Raw genomic sequence first — 20,588 nt, forward strand, 5'->3', positions numbered from 1 at the left:
ATACAAGTTAGCCACATGTATTAGCAGCTTTATTTACTTAGGCAAATATAAAAATTCTTGCTCATGTAAATGTACTTTTAAAAATGGAAGGAATAAATTAAAGTCCTTTTGTTTTAATATTCTTTCTTGTCTAAATGATGCGACAGGGTCTTTTTCATTTGAATGTTACTTAAACTTCAAATGCTAGTGCCGGGATGAATAGGAGACGTCCTCTTCAAGAGCACCATAAAGATAAGGGCCCTCTCTTATGAAACCCTCACGACTAAAGGGTAAAAGCTGGAAGTATGAATGGCCAGTATTAAAGTTATATGATGTAAAAAAATTCTAATTTTATCAATGAAAAAATAAAAAGATGTCTTTTGAATAAGAAGTTAGAAAAGATATCTTTTATTTCAAAGATGTTGAATTCAATAAAAGTTTTGACATAATTACAAAAAGGAAAAAAAAATACACTAATTGGTTTTATTAGAAGAGTCTTGAGGATGAGAAGTCTCTGTTGCATCTTTAGACTGCTTAGCATCTGGTTCATCATCTTCATCCTTATCATTTTCTTCTTTATCAACCTCATCCTCGATTTTCGAGGATTCAGAGCAAGTACTCGAGGAGCTTGAAGCAGTGGGCCGGGCAGAAATATTCTCGAAGGCGGTTGTCTACAAATTGAGAGCTTCAGCAATACAGTCGTCTATATTTGCAATGCCTTCTTTGGCATCCTCCAAAGCTTTCCTCCTCATGTGATAAAATGTATGAGTTTTCTCAAGAAATAAAGAATCCTCTTGATCCCGGAGTTTGGTTTGGAGCCTTTGAATTTTGGACCGCAACCAAATTTTCAATCCTCAAGATATCATAGGACCAACAAAGGTTAGTGTTTCTCTTTGCATGTTCGCGGTTTTGCTCTATGACCCTTTTGAGCCTTTCCTCCATTCTTGCCCTCTTTTCCTCAGCCGCATCAGCTTCCTTAATTTTGGAATACAAGTTTTCTTCCAGGTTGTTGATTTGTTCCATGAAAGCAGACTCACGTTCCGATACCACAGTCACAACATCCTGTAGCTCAGCCCACTTGACCTTCAACTCAGCAACCTCTACATGTAGCTGAGTGGCTTCTTGGATGTGGGCCTTTTTTTCTTGCTCTAATTGGGCTTCAAGTTCGCCCATCTGAGCAAGCCTTGCCTCTAAAGTCGGAAGGCGCTCAGCGAGTTGGTCCCCTTCAGCAGCAATTTGATCCCGCTCGGTAGCAAACATTTCTTTGGCTAGGATCATCTTCTTTAAGCCTTCGGAGGCGAGGAGGTTAGCCTGTAAAGTCAAAGATTAAAGTTATTGAAGATAATGGTTAGCAAGTGAAAAGTAAAAAGAAAAGAACAAGATGATACTTGAGCAAAAAAGTGCAAGATGTTATTAATCAGACATTCCGCAGAAAGAGCATCCATCTTTCTTCGGTCCTTGTTCGAAGCCAAAGGCTTCAAGTAGTTGGCAACTCCCAGTGTCTTGGAAAGAAAGTGAAACTCATTCAAAACCGAAAAGGTAACACTGCATTTACCATTGGGGTTTTCGGATGGGTGCTGGAAAAGCATTTTCTATGTTTCATTGATCAGGTGACTGAGGGGAACGTACATATTCCACTTATTCAATTGGGGCCGGTGGCGAGGTAGAAGCCGGTGATGCAATATCTGGTGTTGAAGTATAAGGTGGAGGAGCATCAGAAGTGGAACCCCCATGACCAGAGAAAACAAATAGAGCCCGGATGCGGGACTCACATTTACAACCATGTTTAACTCTGTAAAAAGTTATTGAATGTCATCTGGCTGAGCTGGGGGAGTTCTTCTTTTGCTTTTTCTATGAAGAGAAACCATTTCATCATAGTCCTTGGTTTCCTCTTTGTCAAGGACCAGTGTGGCCGGTCCTACCGGGGTTGCTTCTATGATGGAAGGCTTCTCCTGAGTCTCAGACTTGGAGGAGCGTCATATTGTTTGGTTTTTTCTTGGGCTGGGGACTCAGAGAAGATGTGCATTCACTGGATTCAGGTGCGGCATCACGAGCCCTCTTCTGGTAAAGGGCTTCTTGAATTTTTTGCTGAGCCACCTTCGAATCATGAGAAACCTCGACGGTGGGACACGCAGAAAACCTCTTCGGAAGGCCTACATATTATGAAAAGCAGTCAAAAAATCTGTACTGCATAAAGTTGAAGATTAAAAAGGAAAAGGGAAAGTTTCACTCACCATGGTTCTTGTCCTTCTAGTTGAATCTATGAGAAATTTCCTTCCACTTACAGGAGTTCGGTGTGGAAATGTCCAAACATTTTTTAATCTATTGAGTTATGTTTGCAACTACTGAAGGAACCCAACGGGTGGCTGAAATAAGAGAAGATAAGGTTTAGTAAGAAAAGAAAATTACTTTGACACATTAAGAAGAATTTTAACAAAGCTTATGAGTATAATTTTGGGATTCGAGAATAGGAGATGTTGATGCCAGTAGAATATCTTTGATAGAAACAACAACAAACCTCTTCATCCAACCACTGTCATTGTCGTCATCAACCCTGGTGATGATGGCATGGTGACCACGTTTGCCTAGTTTGATCATGCCTCCACGGAAATTTTTAGGGACGTGGAGGTTGATCAAGTGAGCTAGTGTAAGGGTTTCACCAGCACGGGAACACAGAAATTGAAGACAAGCCACTAATCACCCTATCGATAGTCATACTTAGGCTAAACACACTTGGTAGTTCCGGCAAAACTCTAAGATGATGGAATCAATTTCTTGACCAAGCCTTAAAGAGAAAGGGTGTGTATTAATGTACATGTACCCTGCTTACTGAAAGTAATTCTTTCTACTTCGTTAGGAGGCTAAATCCTTAATATTGTTCCAATCACAATCTTCTTTTAAAACGGGGATATTAGCAGGGCGTATAGAAGAAGGGTATTTACCAACAACTCTGTTTCTATCATTTTTTGGGTTAGAGGATTCCTGTTAAACATGAAGATCTATCTCACAATTTAATTGATAAAGGATAATTGTGTTAGTAGAAGGAGGACTGGCATCGAGTTCCTTAGACTTGTTCTTTTTGGATGGGTCGCCACCGACGTAAGTACATGTGTATCCGGGGAGAAAAGATAGTAGAATACATGGTAATGGAAAATGCGAATATGAAAGTTTTACTAAGAAAGGGGGAGTTGCAGAAAAGCTCTAAAAAATCCGAAGAAGAAAGGTTTGTAAAAGTGAAAGGTAAAAGCGATGAGAAGGGAAAAAGTTTATAGGCGGCAAAAGGCAAGGCCATTAATACCTAGGTAACTGGTGAAGGTGTTTGCCGAATCACGGGATAACACGTGTTCGACTCATTAAATGCAAGGAGACGTGCATCTTTCAAGTATCAGAAACCGTTCAGCAACTTTCCCGCCAAGCAAAAAGAGTCTTATCTACTTTCCGGTAAAATTAAGTTTAGTCATTGGAAAGTAGGGGGACTATCTATATAGGGTAAAATTAATGACTGACATGTGGATGTTCGTCGGGTTAATACATGACAGTAAAGATAGGTAAGGTATGAATATGTAAATAGTTATCATCGGTTGCGAGCATATAACCAGTGTTATATGAGTTGCGAAGACAATGGAACTGGGGACGAAAGTTTGAAAGAAAGATATCGGTTGAAGAAGGTAGCATTCAAGGATCGACCGTTACAAAGAATCTTTGCATTTATACTCAACCGTTATGCAGCTATCAAGAGGGTTCTTTATTCATATTAAACAGGAGCTTGATTTGGGGATCTTGTCTCACTGAATTTAGCTATAAATATAGGAAATTATACCCATTGTAGACACGAAATACTGGTATGCAAAAACGACTAAACTTACTCTTACTTTCTATTAAAATCTTTTTACTCGATACTCTTTTCTTATTCTTACTTCCGGAAAAGCTCACTTCACAGCCAGACTTGTACTTTCTTTAAGTATCCTTAATTAATCTATTTCTGTTCTTTGTTACTTTTATCTTTGGATCAATTTAATTTACGTGTCTATAAATCGCATTATAAATTTAAATGTACCATTTTACGGGTAAACAACTTGTAGAAGTATGAAATTAACCAATCTGCTATATTCCAATTTCTTAACTCCCAGCCAGTCGTAGTTTAGGAGAATAACGCAAAACTTGGGACTAAGCCAGAACCTAGTAGAAGAATGGTATGAAATAACAAACAAACAAAAAATGGTGACTTTAACCCTAAACTTTCTAACGTTAAGTTATTATGACTTTATTTTCCTTTTTATTTTTTTATGTATCAACTGTAGGGCTCCTAATAGCTTAGTTTGTCTTCTATAGTTAATTAACTGCGGTGGGGACAAGTTTTTACCAAAAGAACAAATATGTGTAAAAGGAAAATGGAAAAATTACGCGATACATCAAATATTTACACTATATTTATCATTCGTAACTATAGTTTCAGCAAATTTATAATTTGTAGCTATATTTGAATTTTATAGCAAATTCATGAAACAAGAGATTAATTACTTTGAACTGAAACAAGAGAGCAACAAGCTCTTGTAGCTCAATTGGTTAGAGCACTCGCTTAGTTAGCAAAGGTCTTGAGTTTGACTCAGCATTTTAGATTTGTGTATTTCTATACGTAACAATTGAACTATAGTTACGAATGGTAATTAGACAAACTATAATTACTAGGTTCTAAACTATAGTGATTTATGAAAATTCCCAAGAAAATTTACTAGTAATAATTATAGATTTATTTAATATTTAATTTATAATAGATTCAATCAAGTTAACTGAGATAAGTCAAATAATGCAGGGATGATAATATAAATTAATGATGAAGAACAAATCCGTGCGTATGTCTGTCAGCAGCCATTACTGTAACGTACGCATGTGAATGAATTAAATTAATTAATAAAAGAACAGAAATTAGATACCATTTGAATACCTAACCCGGTGAAAATAGCACGGGTTAGTCAGTTTTAGGACTGGTCATTCAAAAATAGCCAGCATTTGCAAAGTCATTAAAAAATAGCCACTATTTTGCTGCAACACGAAAAGTTCCAGCATAATATACTGGAGATCGGTGCACCTGTGTATGAACTTCCAGTATATTATGCTGGAACTCCAGCACACGGAAAGTTCCAGCATAATATACTGGAGATTGGAGCACTTATGTATGTACTTCCAGCATATTATGCTAGAACTCAAGTATATTATGCTGGAAGTTCACATGTAAAAAATTCGAACTCCAGTATATTATGCTGGAATATTTTTCAGATTTTGAACAACGTTTTTGTTCAGATTTATCTTTACATGAAAAATGGCTAAATTTCGATTACTTTTGATACTGAAACAGTTTTTCAATTACCATTTGTAAATCTAGTTATTTTTTAATTTAAGCATATAGTACTTTTCTCCATTGTCATGCATCAAATGGTTGTCTCTACTCTCTCAAAGCAGGCGAGCTTCAAGCTTGGAAGATCAAAAAAAGCGAGAACGGGAACTCCTAGAGCTGCTGGAGCGCCTAACCCGGCTCTTACCTCCTTCTACCGTCGCCCGCCTCTGATCAACATTCCAATACTCCGAAGCACACATCAGATACGTAGAGTAGTAATGGGCATATCCATTCTCTCTCCACAATGGCAAGCTCCTCGTTCACACCTAGATCTGGCCAGAGAATAACAAAAGACAGATCTAAAGGCTATGGGAATATACCACTCCCGATACTCTTTCTCCGTCACCTTTATCTCCAAATCAACTGTTTTATATGTTGAATTTAATATCATTATGAATGATTACACTTTAATTAATATATACTTAAAATAAAAACAGAATGGTTTCCATGTCGACGAGTAAAAAAGGACCGCCTGGGATTTAAAAAAACCATCATCCAGTAAAGACTCAATCTCCTCTGTTTCATTATGGATTTCGAGAATATACTAGTTGGTCCACCGACAAATAATCCCCCTTCACTATTTGTTTTCGCTCTCTAATTTTCAACTGTTTTATTCTTGTCAATTCTCTTTTGAATTCTTTTCTTTAAAGTTGAAACTTCTCGGTGTTTTCCCTGTTTTGGTAAAATATATTACGTCTCTGTGTTTTCCCTTATGTGAATATATTTAATTTCAAGAAATATTAAAGATTAATCTGTTGAAATGTAAATTAAATAAGTTTTCCCTTTGTTCCCATTTAATTGTCAGAATAAAGTTTTGCACAACCTTAAAAAAAATTAATCAGGAGTATAATTTATCTAATTTATCCCTTAAAATTCTTTAATCTTTGTGTATTTATGTGCCTCTTAATTCTAGAATAATTAATGCTAATGAAAAAAAAAAATCTCTTGATTTTATGGAGGGGTATAAAGTATTAAACTTATCTTTTTAAATACTCCCTCCATTCATTTTTAGTCGTCAACTTTTGACTTTGCACCCTTTTTAATAAAATATATATTTTACAATAATACCCATAATAATAATAGTATTTCAAAAAGTCTTGAAAAATAATTTAGGGAATGAGTAGTTAATGATAAGGGTAAAACAAGAAAAAAAATTATCTTTCTCTAAGTAAAAGTAAAAATATATTTTTAGTATAATAGACAAGTAAAAGTGAACGGAAGAGTAAGTGATATAAGGACTTATACATATCTTTTCATTGAATCTATCAAATTTAATTTTTATATCAAATGAATCCCAACAAATCATATCATAAAAGAAAATAAGAATACTAAATATTTATTTCGAAACATAAAACAAATCAGTTATTATTATGTCATATAAAATAAGACCGAGATGGTACTACTCAATAAATCCTCTTTCTCAGTCATCATTTGGGTAATTCATGCAACACATTTTGCCTAGTGAACAATAAGCCAGACGACAGCCACCTCCCAGGTCCGGTCTTGTTTTGTTTCTTTCTTTATTTATTTACTTATTCTTCTCACTCTAAGCTTTCTTCAGTTGTTCTCAGTGCCTTTCGTTAATTCATGTGATTGATAAATGCTGTTTCATTCGTTCCTTCTTGGTTAGGAAAACAGGGATGTGAATTTGATAGGTTGAGGAGTTTTAAGGGGTTTTTTTTTATTATTTATTTTGAGATTTTTACTCTGGCGATGTGGACTTAAACAGTGATCCGATTCTAGTTTTTATTTTTTTTCAGGTGTCATCTAATCACCCTTGTTAGTAAGAGTTGTAATTTTGTCTTATCTGGAGATTTGAGATTTTTATGTTCTAATTTTTGAATGTTTGAGAAATTAATTCCTAATTATTCTGTCTAATCCTTAGTGGACAAAGTCATCCGATACTTATGCTGGTAGGAAATAGTATATACCTGGTCATGGTAATTAAATTATTCTGAAGATTTTCTACCTCAAAAAGCAGAGGCGGAACAAGGATTTTAACCTTATTGGTTCGGGATAGTAATCTTTTTAAGTTACTGGGTTCTAAATTAATAATTTGTACATATTCGATGGATTTTTTTAATATAAGGTTTGAACAAAAGCTATTAGGTTCGGCCGAGCCCGCATCCCACACTCTGGCTCCGCTCCGGTCAAAAAGGGGCTATATATGTTGTGGTTATTCAAAAAGGCGATACTTCTATTTTGTTAATGTTATGATCACATGCACTGTGCCATGTTTGAACGTGAATGTGGTTGGTAAAATGTAAGGTATCACATAAAACTGCTCTGTATCCTAAAGAAGACAATGGATTGATTTGGTGAAGAAGAGTAAATAGATGACTCAATTGAAGGGGGGTGCTTTTTCCCTTGTATTTCCACTTATGGATGGCTGGTTACTGAACTGTTAAAACTGATTTGAGGGCATAGATAAAAACTGTTTGCTACGTTATCTCTTGCTTCGCAGTAGCAGTGAGTTACGATTCTGCTGCTCGGGGAAGCAAGACTAAACTAGCATAAATGTTAACTGTTTGCACTGACCTGGGGAGCCATTTTAGTGTTAATGCTTTATGTTTCTGCATAGCTTTTTTTTCCTAATTGTTGAATGTTTTCATTTTTTCCAGCTTTACTTCAGTCATTTTATCGTCTTTTCTTTTTCTGAATCTAAAAATGTATTACTCTTTTTCTGTTCCTTCTCATGATCTCCTAATTCTTTGTTTCACATAATTCTTTCTTGACTTGAATGTCAAGATTAGAGATTTCTCCATTTTATCCCAAATGATTCAACTACCAGGACTTATTAATCTGAAATTAATTATGGTTATGGTATTTTACATTCAGCAGATCGACAGCATTACTGTTCCATAAAATGGAGAATATTACCAATGTCATGGAATATGAAATCATTGCAAAGGAGAAATTGCCAAAAATGATTTACGATTACTATGCCTCTGGTGCAGAGGACCAATGGACGCTCCAAGAGAATCGAAATGCTTTCTCTAGGATTTTGTGAGTACTTTATTAAGCACGTTGATACTGTTAATATTCTGTTTACCGCTTAACCTTAAGCCTTTGCATTAGAAATGTGAAAACTGAAAGCATTACAACTTTTCAAAGAATTTTCTTCCTTAAGCTGCTGAAGTTTCCTCTTCTTTCATATAGGTTTAGGCCCTGCATTCTTGTAGATGTAAGCAACATTGATACAACGACAAGTGTCTTGGGATTTAAGGTTTCAATGCCGATCATGGTTGCACCAACTGCAATGCAGAAAATGGCTCATCCTGAAGGTATCTGCTATTATATTTTTGAATTATGGCAAAGAGAGCTGGCTAAGTTCCATAAAACATATAATGATTACTGATAGATATTTGATACTAAGGTGGTGGGCTTACTATAGTCTGGACAAGGAACAAATGGTTTATTTTCTATCGAGAAAAGTCACTAAAAGTCAGATTTTGAAATAGTTGTATGTTGCTGTTTTGACTAGTGCATGCCATTTTTCAGAATTACAAGGAGAACAATTCCAAATTGTTCACTTGTGAGTGCTTCATATTCTGTCTTGTATCGTATAGTTATGAGCTCTGGCTTAGCACATCTCATTGAAAATATAGCAAGTGAACTCCATCTTTTTTGAATTCTGTTTGATACAAAAACTCTAGGGGTTCATATCAGAAGTTTTAACTTATTTATTTTGTTAAATAGCACCATACTATAGGTAGACATCTGTTTGAAAATGTGGTAGCTTTAGATAGTAGCAAATGCAGAGCTAAATGATACTTGGCTGGAATAGCAGCATATTTTCTCCGATTCTCGCTAGATGGCAGTACTTTTTGTGCATTTCTTCTTGGAGTCGCTGTTTGATTTGGTTCATTTGGAACTCGTAAGCTTTTTGAATAGTTTAAGTGACCATAGTCTTGTTGTGACCAGCAACGTTTGTCTGAGAATCAAATACTTTGATGCAGGAGAATACGCAACAGCACGAGCAACATCAGCTGCTGGCACCATCATGGTTTGGATTTCTAATTCTATGCTTTCCCCAACCCCGATCCAAATGATTAAAATTTGGCTGAGTGCTATGCTTGATGCTCTAAATTTATTTGCGTGCATATCCCTTCTTTGAACTGAAATGTAATTGGTATTTTTTAGACATTATCTTCATGGGCAACTTCCAGTGTAGAAGAGGTTGCTTCAACGGGACCAGGCATTCGCTTTTTCCAGCTCTATGTGAGTTTTTATATTCATTTGTTCATATTAGCTCTTCTTACCTACTTCGTGAAGCATGGATCAGAAAAAGGAAGTGTTTTTTTTTTCCTTCAATGGATCTACATGTCTCTCTTCTTTTGCATGTCCATCACAATTCATATAACAGAAGCGAATCTTGGGTGTGTATTAATATTGCTTCATTATGCAATAAAAATGTGAGAAGAGAGGAAATAAGATATAAAACATTTCTTAACAATTGGTCAGCTTCGTGAAATTAGGAAGTTTCCTAATTATAATGGCGTAATCGTTGTGAATACTCACACAAATTCTTATTGATTCTCCTGGCTTTCAACAAACTCATTAAAAAAAAGTTACACAATAATTTTTAGCTATTCTCTCCACTTCCAACATGCCGCTTCAAACTTGAGGTAGTAAAACAAATTAAGTTCGCAAATCGAAACTGGAAAGTCAAGTTGAGTATGTCTGAGAAAGTTGTTGAAGATAATTGTAGCAAGGGAGATGGCTATGCAAATGCACAATCTGAATGAGCAGAAAAGCTTGATCAGACAGATATACTTGCAAGTGCTGGGGACCATACTAGGGTGGTGTGGAGAGGCTTAATGTTTCATAATGAGGCAAGACCCAAGGCTATGTTTACAATGTGGCTTCAATGTCATGGAAAGCTGTTAACTGTTGACAGATTAGTACTATGGAGAATGCAACTGAACACTACCTGTGCACTGTGTCAAGCAGCTGTTTGGAGAATGTGTTTTCTCAATGGCACTATGGACAAGGCTAATGGGATGGCTAAAGATTCAATATGTTCAGACCAACATTTGGCAGCAGATGTTTGACTGGATGATACTGCACACCAAAGGGAGATCTTTGATGGCAAGGATCCTTAAAATGACATATGCTGAGTATATTCATGCAATATGGAAGGAGAGGAATGGCAGAATTATTGAGATAAATTTCACATATATGCAACATCAGAGGGATGGGAGTAATTAGCTAGATAAATTGCACATATATGCAACATCAGAGGGATGGGAGTAATTAGGAGCAGACTGCAACAACTTCTTTTCTGATCTTGGAAATTCTACAGACCAGCTGGTTATTTTAAATAGTAGTAGGATTAAAGTACTGCAAGTAGATAGGGTTTAGAGATAGAAATATGTATTAAGTGGATGACTTAGCTTGTTTTGTAATTGCCGCCCTTGGTGATAAATGAAAATTTTAATTACCAAAAAAAAGAAAGTTGTTTAAGAAGCATTCATCTGAATAATTTCGTGAAGAAATGCTGTTGCCTGAAGTAAATTGACGTGATGCTTCCATGAGAGAAAATTGACTTGATGTTGGCTGTGAAACTGACTTGGTGGTCTCACTACTGTGAATCCATGAGACGTGACGAAACTTGAGGACTGCATGCCTCTAGTTTGACTAGAAGAAAGACGAGTGGGCTACCAACTTGACCAAATTCTGAGAAACTATGCTGCTGATTTGCCACTAAGTACGCGATGAATTGATGACGATATGCCGTGGGTGATGGCATATTTTTGATTGTGCAACATGTCGCTGATTGGAGAAAAGTGAATTGATGTCTTGACAGGTCAGCTAACGTGAACGGACGACCCATAAAAAGGACAGACATAAAAAAGGATGAGCTGCTGGAGTGGTATTGTGGTAATTAGAAATAGACCAGATCAAACACGAATGGGAAAAAAGAATTTGGTCAGGTGGGCAGCGTAAGGCCAGCCCCTGTACTCATAATCTATTCAGATCTCTACCAAAATTGCTGAGGTCTTGATACTATGTGAGAAGGGAAGATAGAAGAGAGTTTCTTATGAATTGTTTCACGAGTCCTCCTTTGTGTCCATCAAATATTTAGTCTTGTTTTCTTTCTTTAAATTCCTTATTCTTCTCTTTCCTCTGTGATTATCCACACTGAGTCATAACTACCAAATATTTGTGTGGCAACTGGTTTGATATGCTTCTCATTTTTTGATGAGGTTATTATGTAGAACACAACCTGGAACCGTTAAGTTTCTATTTACATATTTCAGGTGTATAAAGACAGGAATGTTGTTCGGCAACTTGTGAAAAGAGCGGAAAGGGCTGGTTTTAAGGCAATTGCCCTTACAGTGGATACCCCAAGGCTTGGTCGAAGGGAAGCTGATATCAAGAATAGGTATTAGGCACCATTTTTTATTATGTCAGTTCGTTGTCCAAAGGTTTTGATTGTTTGATTTGGTCATCAGCTAGTTTTGCACATAGGTAGAGTTGATTGATAAGGTGGTTTTCATTTGGCTTCTGACAGGTTTGTTTTGCCATCTCACCTGACATTGAAGAATTTTGAAGGACTGGATCTTGGAAAGATGGATAAGGTAAATGATATTAAAATCTGACGTACTTGAGACTAAGAGCCCGTTTGGATTGGCTTAATTTAAGTAGCTTTTAAGCATTAAGTGCTTAAAAGTACTTTTTATGTGCTTGAGCTTAATTTTTAAATAAGCAGTTATGTGTTTGGATAAAGATGCTGGAGCTGAAAATAAGCCGTTGATGTATTTGGAAAAAATATGTTCATAAACACTTTTTCTGTTAAAATGACTTAAATTCCCTGAACTATCAAGACTAAATCAATTCGTACTGTCTTTTCTTTCTTTCTTTTTTCATGGGGTCAAAACAAATAAATAGGTGTAGATTCTCAAATCAAGTTGATTGCTAAGCTCTATTTTCTTGAAAGTAAGAGGTATTTATACTTACCGGAAGAAACGCAGGTTATTAACTAAAATTAATTTGAACTTAATTCAAATATAAATTAATTTTTGTCTCAATTAAAAGCATTCATTCTTCCCCACCCAAAGCCACCCACCACGAGAAAGGAAATAGATAACTCTACAAAGAACAAAACGCTGTTCATTTTTCACTCTCAGGAATCCAAAACCAAAAGAGTCATTAGAATTAATTTATCTGTTAGACAAAAAATAAGCAACCAAAGACTTGCTTAAAGAAAAACAAAAGGCACCAAGGACTTCAGTTCGGCAGAGATGAAATTTGGAAGGCAGAGATTGGAAATGGCGGAGGAAAGGAGAAAAAGAAAAGATTGGGGTATTTTGGGAATTATACATAAGTATCAGGGATAGCAATGTAAAATACTTGGTCAAAGATGGGTGGCTTTTAAGCTTAAAAAAAAAAGTTGGGATTACCCAACTTATCACTTTTGGCTTATTTTAGACCTTTTGGCTTAAAAGCATTTGACCTTTAAGCAGATTTTAAGTTTGCCAAACACCTCCATAAGCTAAAAAATGACTTAAAAGCTGGTTTGACCAGCTTAAAAGCCAATCCAAACAGGCTCTAAAGTCTTTAAATTGTGCAATTTTTGCCGACTGGCACTTTGTTTGGTGATCCTGCAGACGGATGACTCGGGACTGGCTTCTTATGTTGCCGGCCAAGTTGATCGGTCTCTTAGCTGGAAGGTATGATGTTGCTTGACTTCATCCTTGCAGGAAGAATGTTTGTATATTTATTATCATATAAAAACACTTGTGAAATTCGGACAGGATGTGAAGTGGCTTCAGACAATAACACACTTGCCAATCCTACTGAAGGGTGTATTAACTGCAGAAGATGGTATACCAGAATATTATATGTCAATTGCTTTGGTTTTTCTTTTTATTCTTTCTCTACCTCTTTCTTTGTATCTCTATCTTCTTTTTATTGATCACATTTACTGTTTTTTCTTCTTTGACAAGTTTAGCAAGGCTAGCTGTAGAATCCGGAGCAGCTGGAATTATTGTGTCTAATCATGGGGCTCGACAACTTGATTATGCTCCCGCAACAGTTATGGCCTTGGAAGAGGTTAGCTTCTAGTTATTAAAACTATGATGCCTTTCTCAGTTGAAATCTACTCGAATTACATCGCTCAACTGATATTACCTTGACTTATATAACAGAACTTTCATATATCTTCTCTCCTTTATTCTTTCCCCTTCATCATGTAGAGACTTCTCATCATCACCAAGCTATGTGCATCGAAATGAAAATAAGAATTAAATCCTTCATGCTTTTTTATATGCTGAATCCACTCCTCTTATAAAGGTGGGAGGTTTGAGCGGGGGATAAAAGGGAGGAGAATATAAATTGTGTGCTAGGTCTGTGATTTTCTTTTTGGCTGCTTGATGTTTTGTAGTGTTTTTAAGATATTTTTTTAAGTATTATTCTAATCAACTTGTTGAACCTTTAGTGCTTCTAAGCTCATAATCTTGATAGGAGTTTCACATGTTAAAATTTTGGCTTCATCTTAAAAACACTTGCAGGTTGTCAAAGCAGTGCAAGGAAGAATTCCTGTTTTCCTTGATGGTGGAATTCGCCGAGGGACAGATGTCTTTAAAGCACTGGCTCTTGGAGCATCTGGTGTATTTGTAAGTACAAGTATCACATAATTTGGCAGCAATTTTTGCAAGTACCTACTTTAAGAATGGAACTTATTTACTCAGTTCCAATTTCATTCACATAATCAAACATTCCTCTTCTTCTTTCCCTGCCTCGAACGATCAAATTTTATAAAATCGTTAGGAACTTAGCGACAAATGAGATTATTTGTTGTGGTGGTGCTCAGACTGACCATTTTTATCGATACATTTACAGATTGGAAGACCAGTTGTGTTTTCATTGGCTGTTGACGGAGAGGCTGGCGTTAGAAAAGTACTTCAGATGCTTCACGATGAGTTTGAACTGACAATGGCGTTAAGTGGTTGTCGCTCAATCAAGGAAATCACTCGTAGTCATATCACGACTCCTTGGGATCCCCCTCGTATCACACCCCGGTTATAAGCTGAAATCTCAACTTCATGTGTACAACTCCACGCTTAATTCAAAAATAAGTTGCCTCCTATGAGAAAAAGCACCATAAGTTCATGTATTATCACAATGGGAAGAAAAAGATTCATCAAACTAAAGACTGCATTTAGCGTTTTCTAAATGAAATATATTGCATTTTTACACTTGGAATTGCCATCAGAAGTAGATATTTGGTTCTGACAAGTTATTAGGCAGTTTTTGAATCTTGAAATGCAGTCAAACATGTGAAAGTTCAGTTCTAGGAAAAATGTCTAGCAAAATGCAGCCTTTGAACTCTTTTTGCTGTTACATTGATGCTTTATTTTCATGTTAGGCAACCCCGACCCGTCATCTTTATTATATTTGAATTGCAACCATTGTAATAGGTGGGGAGTGGATGCTGCAAGTGTATTCTCTTTCGTCATGATACCGGGGTACAATTGTCAAAAATATATTATCATTAGTTATGGGTCGAATTGTTATTTTTGACATTAAAAGAAAAAATATTGTTTTTTCTATTTTAATCTGGGGTGAGAGATAGCAGGTAACTGGATTAGTAGTTAGTCAGAGCAAGATCTTTTGGGGCATGATCACCAATTTGGTCAAAGCTTTCACCTAATTACACACACATTTAGCCTAATATAAAGCTAAACTTTGAACCTATTATGACAAACTCTCAGAGTTTCAACGTACTAAATATTTTAATGAGCAGAATCGAACATATGGTGCCTAACATTTTAAACATGGAATGATTGAGTGATGGAACTTGTGAGTGGGCAAGCACAAAAATCTATTATGTAGGTTACATAAACCTCTAGTGACAAAACTTAAAAGGACAACTCAACTTTATAATTGAAATGAGGAAAAAATGTACTTTTTTGTTGTTCTTGGTTGCAGATATACACAAATCAAATCATGCATTTTGTCACGAGGTTTGTGTGTTCGTGTAACACTAATTAGTATCGGTCTTGTTGCCCTAGAAAAATAATATTGTATAGCCTCTCTCAAAATAATAGTCGAAAAAATTATAGCCTCTCTCAAAATAATAGTCGAAAAAATATACTCTCATATATATGTGTGTGTGTGTGTTATATATACAAAAAAAATATACTATATAAATTTTATACACTTTTGCGGTTACTAAATATAAATAGTTTTGGCCGCAAGTTAAAAGTAATTTTTGCCCTCTATAGTTCTATGAAAAGCAATTTGATGGTTTTAACAAGAACAATTTTGTATGTTAGGCCACATAGAAACCTTACGCTAAAACCTCCATGCTTTTACTTTATTTTTGCTAGAAAAAAGCTATTGGCCAAGTGTTAATGACATGTGGTGGAGGTCTTCAACGACAACAACAACATACCTAGTAAAATCTCATAAGTAGGGTTTGGGAAGGATAACGTGTACGTAGTTTTACTTCTACCTCTGTGAAGATAGAAATATTATTTTCAATAGACCCTCGGCTCAAGATCTTAATGAATACGAAATCTTAAGAGAAATGCATACATTATGTTTGAATCATAAAATAAAAGTTGAATAAAAGTATAACTTTTTGAAAATGATTATTCATTATCCTATTTAGCTAATTAATCAATAAGGGACGAAACTTTGTGGCGATAGAAATTCTCAATCATCTCAATCAATGGGTAAATTTCACAAATGGTCATATAACCTTTTTTCACCAAAGCCATGTAACTTTATTTTCTCACACAAAAATCATATAACTATGACTTTTTTTTTCTCACTAAAGTCATCGAACTTTGTTTTCTCACAAAAAATCATAAAACTTTCACTAACTCACACAAAAATCACAGTTGTCGGAAAATAAATTTTTCGGTAGTATTTTCTTATTTTATATTTTTTTTATTTTTTATTTTCGATCTAATAAATAATTACCCTATTAAAATAGGAGAAATATGAGTATATTTTTTGTCGCTCCCAAAAATAATCCATGATATATATATATATATATATATATATATATATATATATATATATATATATATATATATATATATATATATATGTGTGTGTGTGTGTGTGTGTGTGTGTGTGTGTGTGTGTGTGTGTGTGTGTGTGTGTGTGTGTGTGTGTGTGTGTGTGTGTGTGTGTGTGTGTGTGTGTGTGTGTGTGTGTGTGTGTGTGTGTGTGTGTGTGTGTGATTTTATATTTTTTCTTTAAAATAGGAATGATCCAACCCATCCTGACCCAATACCCCTATACGTAAGTTAAAATAATACTAAAAGTGAATTCTTCCCCCATAAAAAACTTAGTTCGAAAAGCATGAGATTCTGACCTAAAAACAAAGAAATAAAAGATATAATTAGAGTGCACGTGAAATAAAAATGATATCAATTTGAATAAAAAACTTGAAAAAAAAGGATGAAAGTATCATGTTTTGAAGGATTTAATATTCACTTTTAGTATTATTTTAATTTATATATATGAGTATTGGGTCGGGTGAGCCAGGTCGAATTGGGTCATCCCTATTTTGAGCGAAATATTATTTATCAGATTGAAAATAAAAAAATAAAAAAATACTACTGAAAAATTATATTTTTCGATCACTATGATTTTTGTGTGAGTTAATAAAAGTTGTATGATTTTTGTGTGAGAAAACATAGTTATATGACTTTGGTAAAACAAAATCATAGTTATATTATTTTTATGTGAAAAAATAAAGTTATATGACTTTGGTGAAAAAAGGTCATAGTTATATACCATTTGTGAAATTTACCCCTCAATCAATATATTTGACTTAATATCTTTTCAGTTTTATAATTTTATAACTTCAATTTTCACAAATTTTCTTTCTTCTTTAAGTTAGAACATATAAGTTTTGAAGATTTAAGAATTTATCTAAAAAACTAGGAAGGCTATATATTATTAAGTTCATTTTAGAAGATATGAATATGGTCTATTTCACGACGTTACTGCAAATTCTATTTCTTTAATCAATAACGAATACTATACTAATTGTTTTCAACTGATTAGAAAAGTAATTTAAAATGTGAGACCTACGTACGTATTTGCCGAGTCAATCAATTCAAATTTACACAAAAAATTAATTGTGTAAAATTGTAATGGATGTTAAAATAATGCAAATATTTATTCATTACATTGATAATAATTGAACTTGCAACGCTGAACAATTTAGTTAAGTTTGTTATAATGCATTTACTAAAATGCCAAATATGATGTAAAGAATATTAAAAATAAATACATGTAAACTACAGTCGAAAAATACATGTAAATTACTAAAAACAATATTAATATGTAGGAGTAAAATATTGTTCATACATTTAATGTTAGATTAAAAGATCTAGTAACAATATTCAAGAGAGTAAAGTTTTATGTAAAATATGCGAAAGAATGTTTGTTGGCGGTGCTGATTTATAAAATATAAAAGCTGAAATTCAAAGTGATAAATTTAAAGCTGATTTCAAATTCTAAAATATTAGTCAAAGTATTAAATAATACAAATTCATCTAATATGAAATTATTCATTTGTAGAATTAAAATAGTACAATTCGATATTTACAGGTGTGTATATATTTTTTGAAACAAAAGCTAGATGTGAAAGAAAATTAATAAAAAAAGTCTATTAGAAATCTACTTACTACTTAGCATAGATGTCCAAAAGATATGTAGAAGTGGAGAAACGGAAACAGTAAACGTGGACCCTTTTATCTCTATTTAAACTTAGTGAACGTAGAGAACTCAAAGAGCCATAACCATTAATGTTTATGCCTAAACATTAGGAGAAGGAATAGAAAGATGTCCTAAATATTAGGAACGTAAATAAATGTTATTCCTAAATATAAGAAAAATAACTAAATGACTATTTTGTTTAGTGTAATATTAGTTTCTGAAGGGTAAAAAAGATGAACGACATTTCGCTAAGGGATTTCATGCTTTTATTATAGCTAATTTTAGGATACACGCGATGCGCGTGTACCTTATATGTATGAGTATAACTTTTTAAAAATTTAATAACTAATATTAAATTATATATTTGAGTTAATTATAAAATAAAATTTAAAAAATATAAGCTCTTCAAATGACAAATATTGATCATATTTAGTTAAAAAATAACGGATGACCTAGCTAAGCATGAAAACAGTTTAGATAATTCTAAAAGCTTAATGATCTATCACGTACTCCTTCTTTTTATTTTAACATTATATGAAAATGATTGTTATAGGTATTGTATATTCTAGACAGGTCAACCAAAAAAAATCACAACAGATAAATTATGTAACTAAGTAGCAAATCTCCATCGCTCAATAAAAAATAACGACAAATTATCAAAAATCATATTCAATTCAAGGTCATTAGTTATAATATCCTCAATATCATTAACTGAATATAAAGAAGAATAGAGATCTTATTTTGATCTTCTTGCAACAATGTTACTAAATTTAATTATTATCACCATCTTCTAAACAACACGGTGATTAAGAAGTTATCTAGAATTTGTCAAATTTAATTTGTATTTAAACAATTAGAAGAAATAGAAGTGGTTAAAAAAGATAGTGGTCAACACCATGTTACCTTTTTTTTAATGCCCGGCACCTCCTCTTGAACTAGATGAAATTAGCCAGGCGTAGGAAGATAATCAGGTCTCGAGATATTTTCAAGTTTCAGAAGAGACCGATGCGACGAAGTCCACAGTGGAAGAGATGGAGCAAGTGGCATAGTTCGAGGAATTCCTAGAAAGGAAATTTTACCTAGGGACAGGACTGCACCCGAAACTCAGGTCCGACTTCATTAAATTCCTTAAATCTAATACCGATTATTTTGATGGTCACATGACGATATGACAGGTATCCTGACAGAGGTAGCCGTATACAAGTTAAGCTTGGATCCTAACATACCTCCGGTAAGACAAAAGAAGCGCCCGATCGCCGAAGCCAGGAATAAATTCGTCAAAGAAGAGGTAACCCGCTTACTTAATATCGGTTCGATCCAGGAGGTAAGATATCCAGACTGGCTAACTAATGTAGTAGTAGTTCCTAAAAAGAACAATAAGTTTCGCATATACGTAGATTATAAAGATCTTAATAAGGCGTGCCCGAAAGACTCATTCGCACTGCCAAACATCAATCAAATGATTGATCCCACAACCGGGCACGAGTTAATGAGTTTCCTCGATATTTATTCCGGGTACAACTATATTAAGATGAACCCGGAAAATCAGGTTCGTTTATAACGAGTTTTGGTATATATTGTTACAATGTGATGCCCTTTGGGTTGAAAAATGCCTGAGCCACTTATCAACGGCTCGTGAACAAAATGTTTGAAAATCAAATAGGAAAAATTATGAAAGTTTATATAGACGATATGCTCGTTAAGTCTCCAAATACACGTGATCATCTTAAACATCTGCAAGAGTCTTTTGACATTCTAAGGAAGCATAATATCAAGCTTAATCCCGAGAAATGCGCGTTCGGGGTCAGCTCTAGTAAGTTTCTGGGATTTCTGGTATAACAAAGGAGGATTGAAGTAAACCCCAATAAGATCAAGGCCATAGAGGATATCCCAGACCAACTGACAAGCGTGGAGGAAGCCCAAAGGCTTACGGGGAGATTAGCAGCGTTGAGCGGATTTATTTCCCGATCGTCAGAAAAGTGTCATCGTTTCTTCGAACTGCTCAAAAATAAAAATAATTCCGAATGGACCCCGGAGTGCCAGCAGGCTTTGAGGGATTTAAAGAAGTACGTGTCAAGCCCTCCATTGCTTTCAAAATCAAAAGAAGGGAAAACGTTGTTGGTTTACCTCTCGGTCTCGAAAGTTGCGGTAAGTGCGGTTTTAGTCCGAGAAGACGAAGGTACACAATCTCCCATTTATCATATTAGTAAAATTTTAACGGGAGTAGAAACTCGTTACCCACATTTGAAAAAACTGGCCTTAGCTCTCGTAGTCGCCGCTCGGAAGCTGAGGCCCTATTTCCAATACCATCCAATAGTCGTGGTGTCTACTTTTTCTTTGCGGAACATCCTCCATAAACTCGAGCTCTCGAGTAAATTGGCCAAATGGGCCGTCGAAATGAGTGAGTTCGACATAGAATATAAGTTGAGGACTGCAATTAAATCGCATGTCTTGGCTGACTTTGTGGCCGATTTTTGTTCGGATTATTGCCTCAGGCAACCAAGGAAGTAATGATGATGTCAGA

General features: G+C 34.7%; 1 protein-coding gene across 3 annotated transcripts; it reads left to right on the top strand.

The window, feature by feature from the left end:
* The first annotated feature begins 6,728 nt into the window (after positions 1-6,728).
* LOC107774718 (glycolate oxidase 1-like) lies at positions 6,729-14,577 on the top strand. 3 transcript variants are annotated; one of them, XM_016594354.2, is made up of 12 exons: positions 6,729-6,869; positions 8,216-8,380; positions 8,534-8,658; positions 9,334-9,380; positions 9,518-9,595; positions 11,638-11,762; positions 11,892-11,958; positions 12,988-13,050; positions 13,135-13,204; positions 13,332-13,432; positions 13,891-13,995; positions 14,222-14,577. In XM_016594354.2, exons 2-12 carry the CDS (start codon positions 8,241-8,243, stop codon positions 14,405-14,407), a joined length of 1,107 nt encoding a protein of 368 aa, XP_016449840.1. In that variant the 5' UTR covers positions 6,729-6,869; positions 8,216-8,240; the 3' UTR covers positions 14,408-14,577. The 3 variants fall into 3 exon arrangements, with proteins under 3 accessions (XP_016449840.1, XP_016449839.1, XP_075086812.1); XM_016594353.2 differs by having other exon boundaries at positions 6,782-6,869; positions 8,213-8,380; XM_075230711.1 differs by lacking the exon at positions 6,729-6,869 and adding an exon at positions 6,938-7,134.
* Positions 14,578-20,588: the final 6,011 nt, after the last annotated feature.

The sequence above is a fragment of the Nicotiana tabacum genome, chromosome 15 (genome assembly GCF_000715075.1).
Source record: "Nicotiana tabacum cultivar K326 chromosome 15, ASM71507v2, whole genome shotgun sequence".
NCBI lineage: Eukaryota > Viridiplantae > Streptophyta > Magnoliopsida > Solanales > Solanaceae > Nicotiana > Nicotiana tabacum.

Bases quoted from the DNA above. Each gene is read 5' to 3' on its own strand.
- LOC107774718 (XM_016594354.2), top strand. From the start codon at position 8,241: ATGGAGAATATTACCAATGTCATGGAATATGAAATCATTGCAAAGGAG. The intron at 11,959-12,987 runs GTAAATGATATT...GTGATCCTGCAG, and splicing joins ATCTTGGAAAGATGGATAAG to ACGGATGACTCGGGACTGGC. The intron at 13,433-13,890 runs GTTAGCTTCTAG...AAACACTTGCAG, and splicing joins CAGTTATGGCCTTGGAAGAG to GTTGTCAAAGCAGTGCAAGG.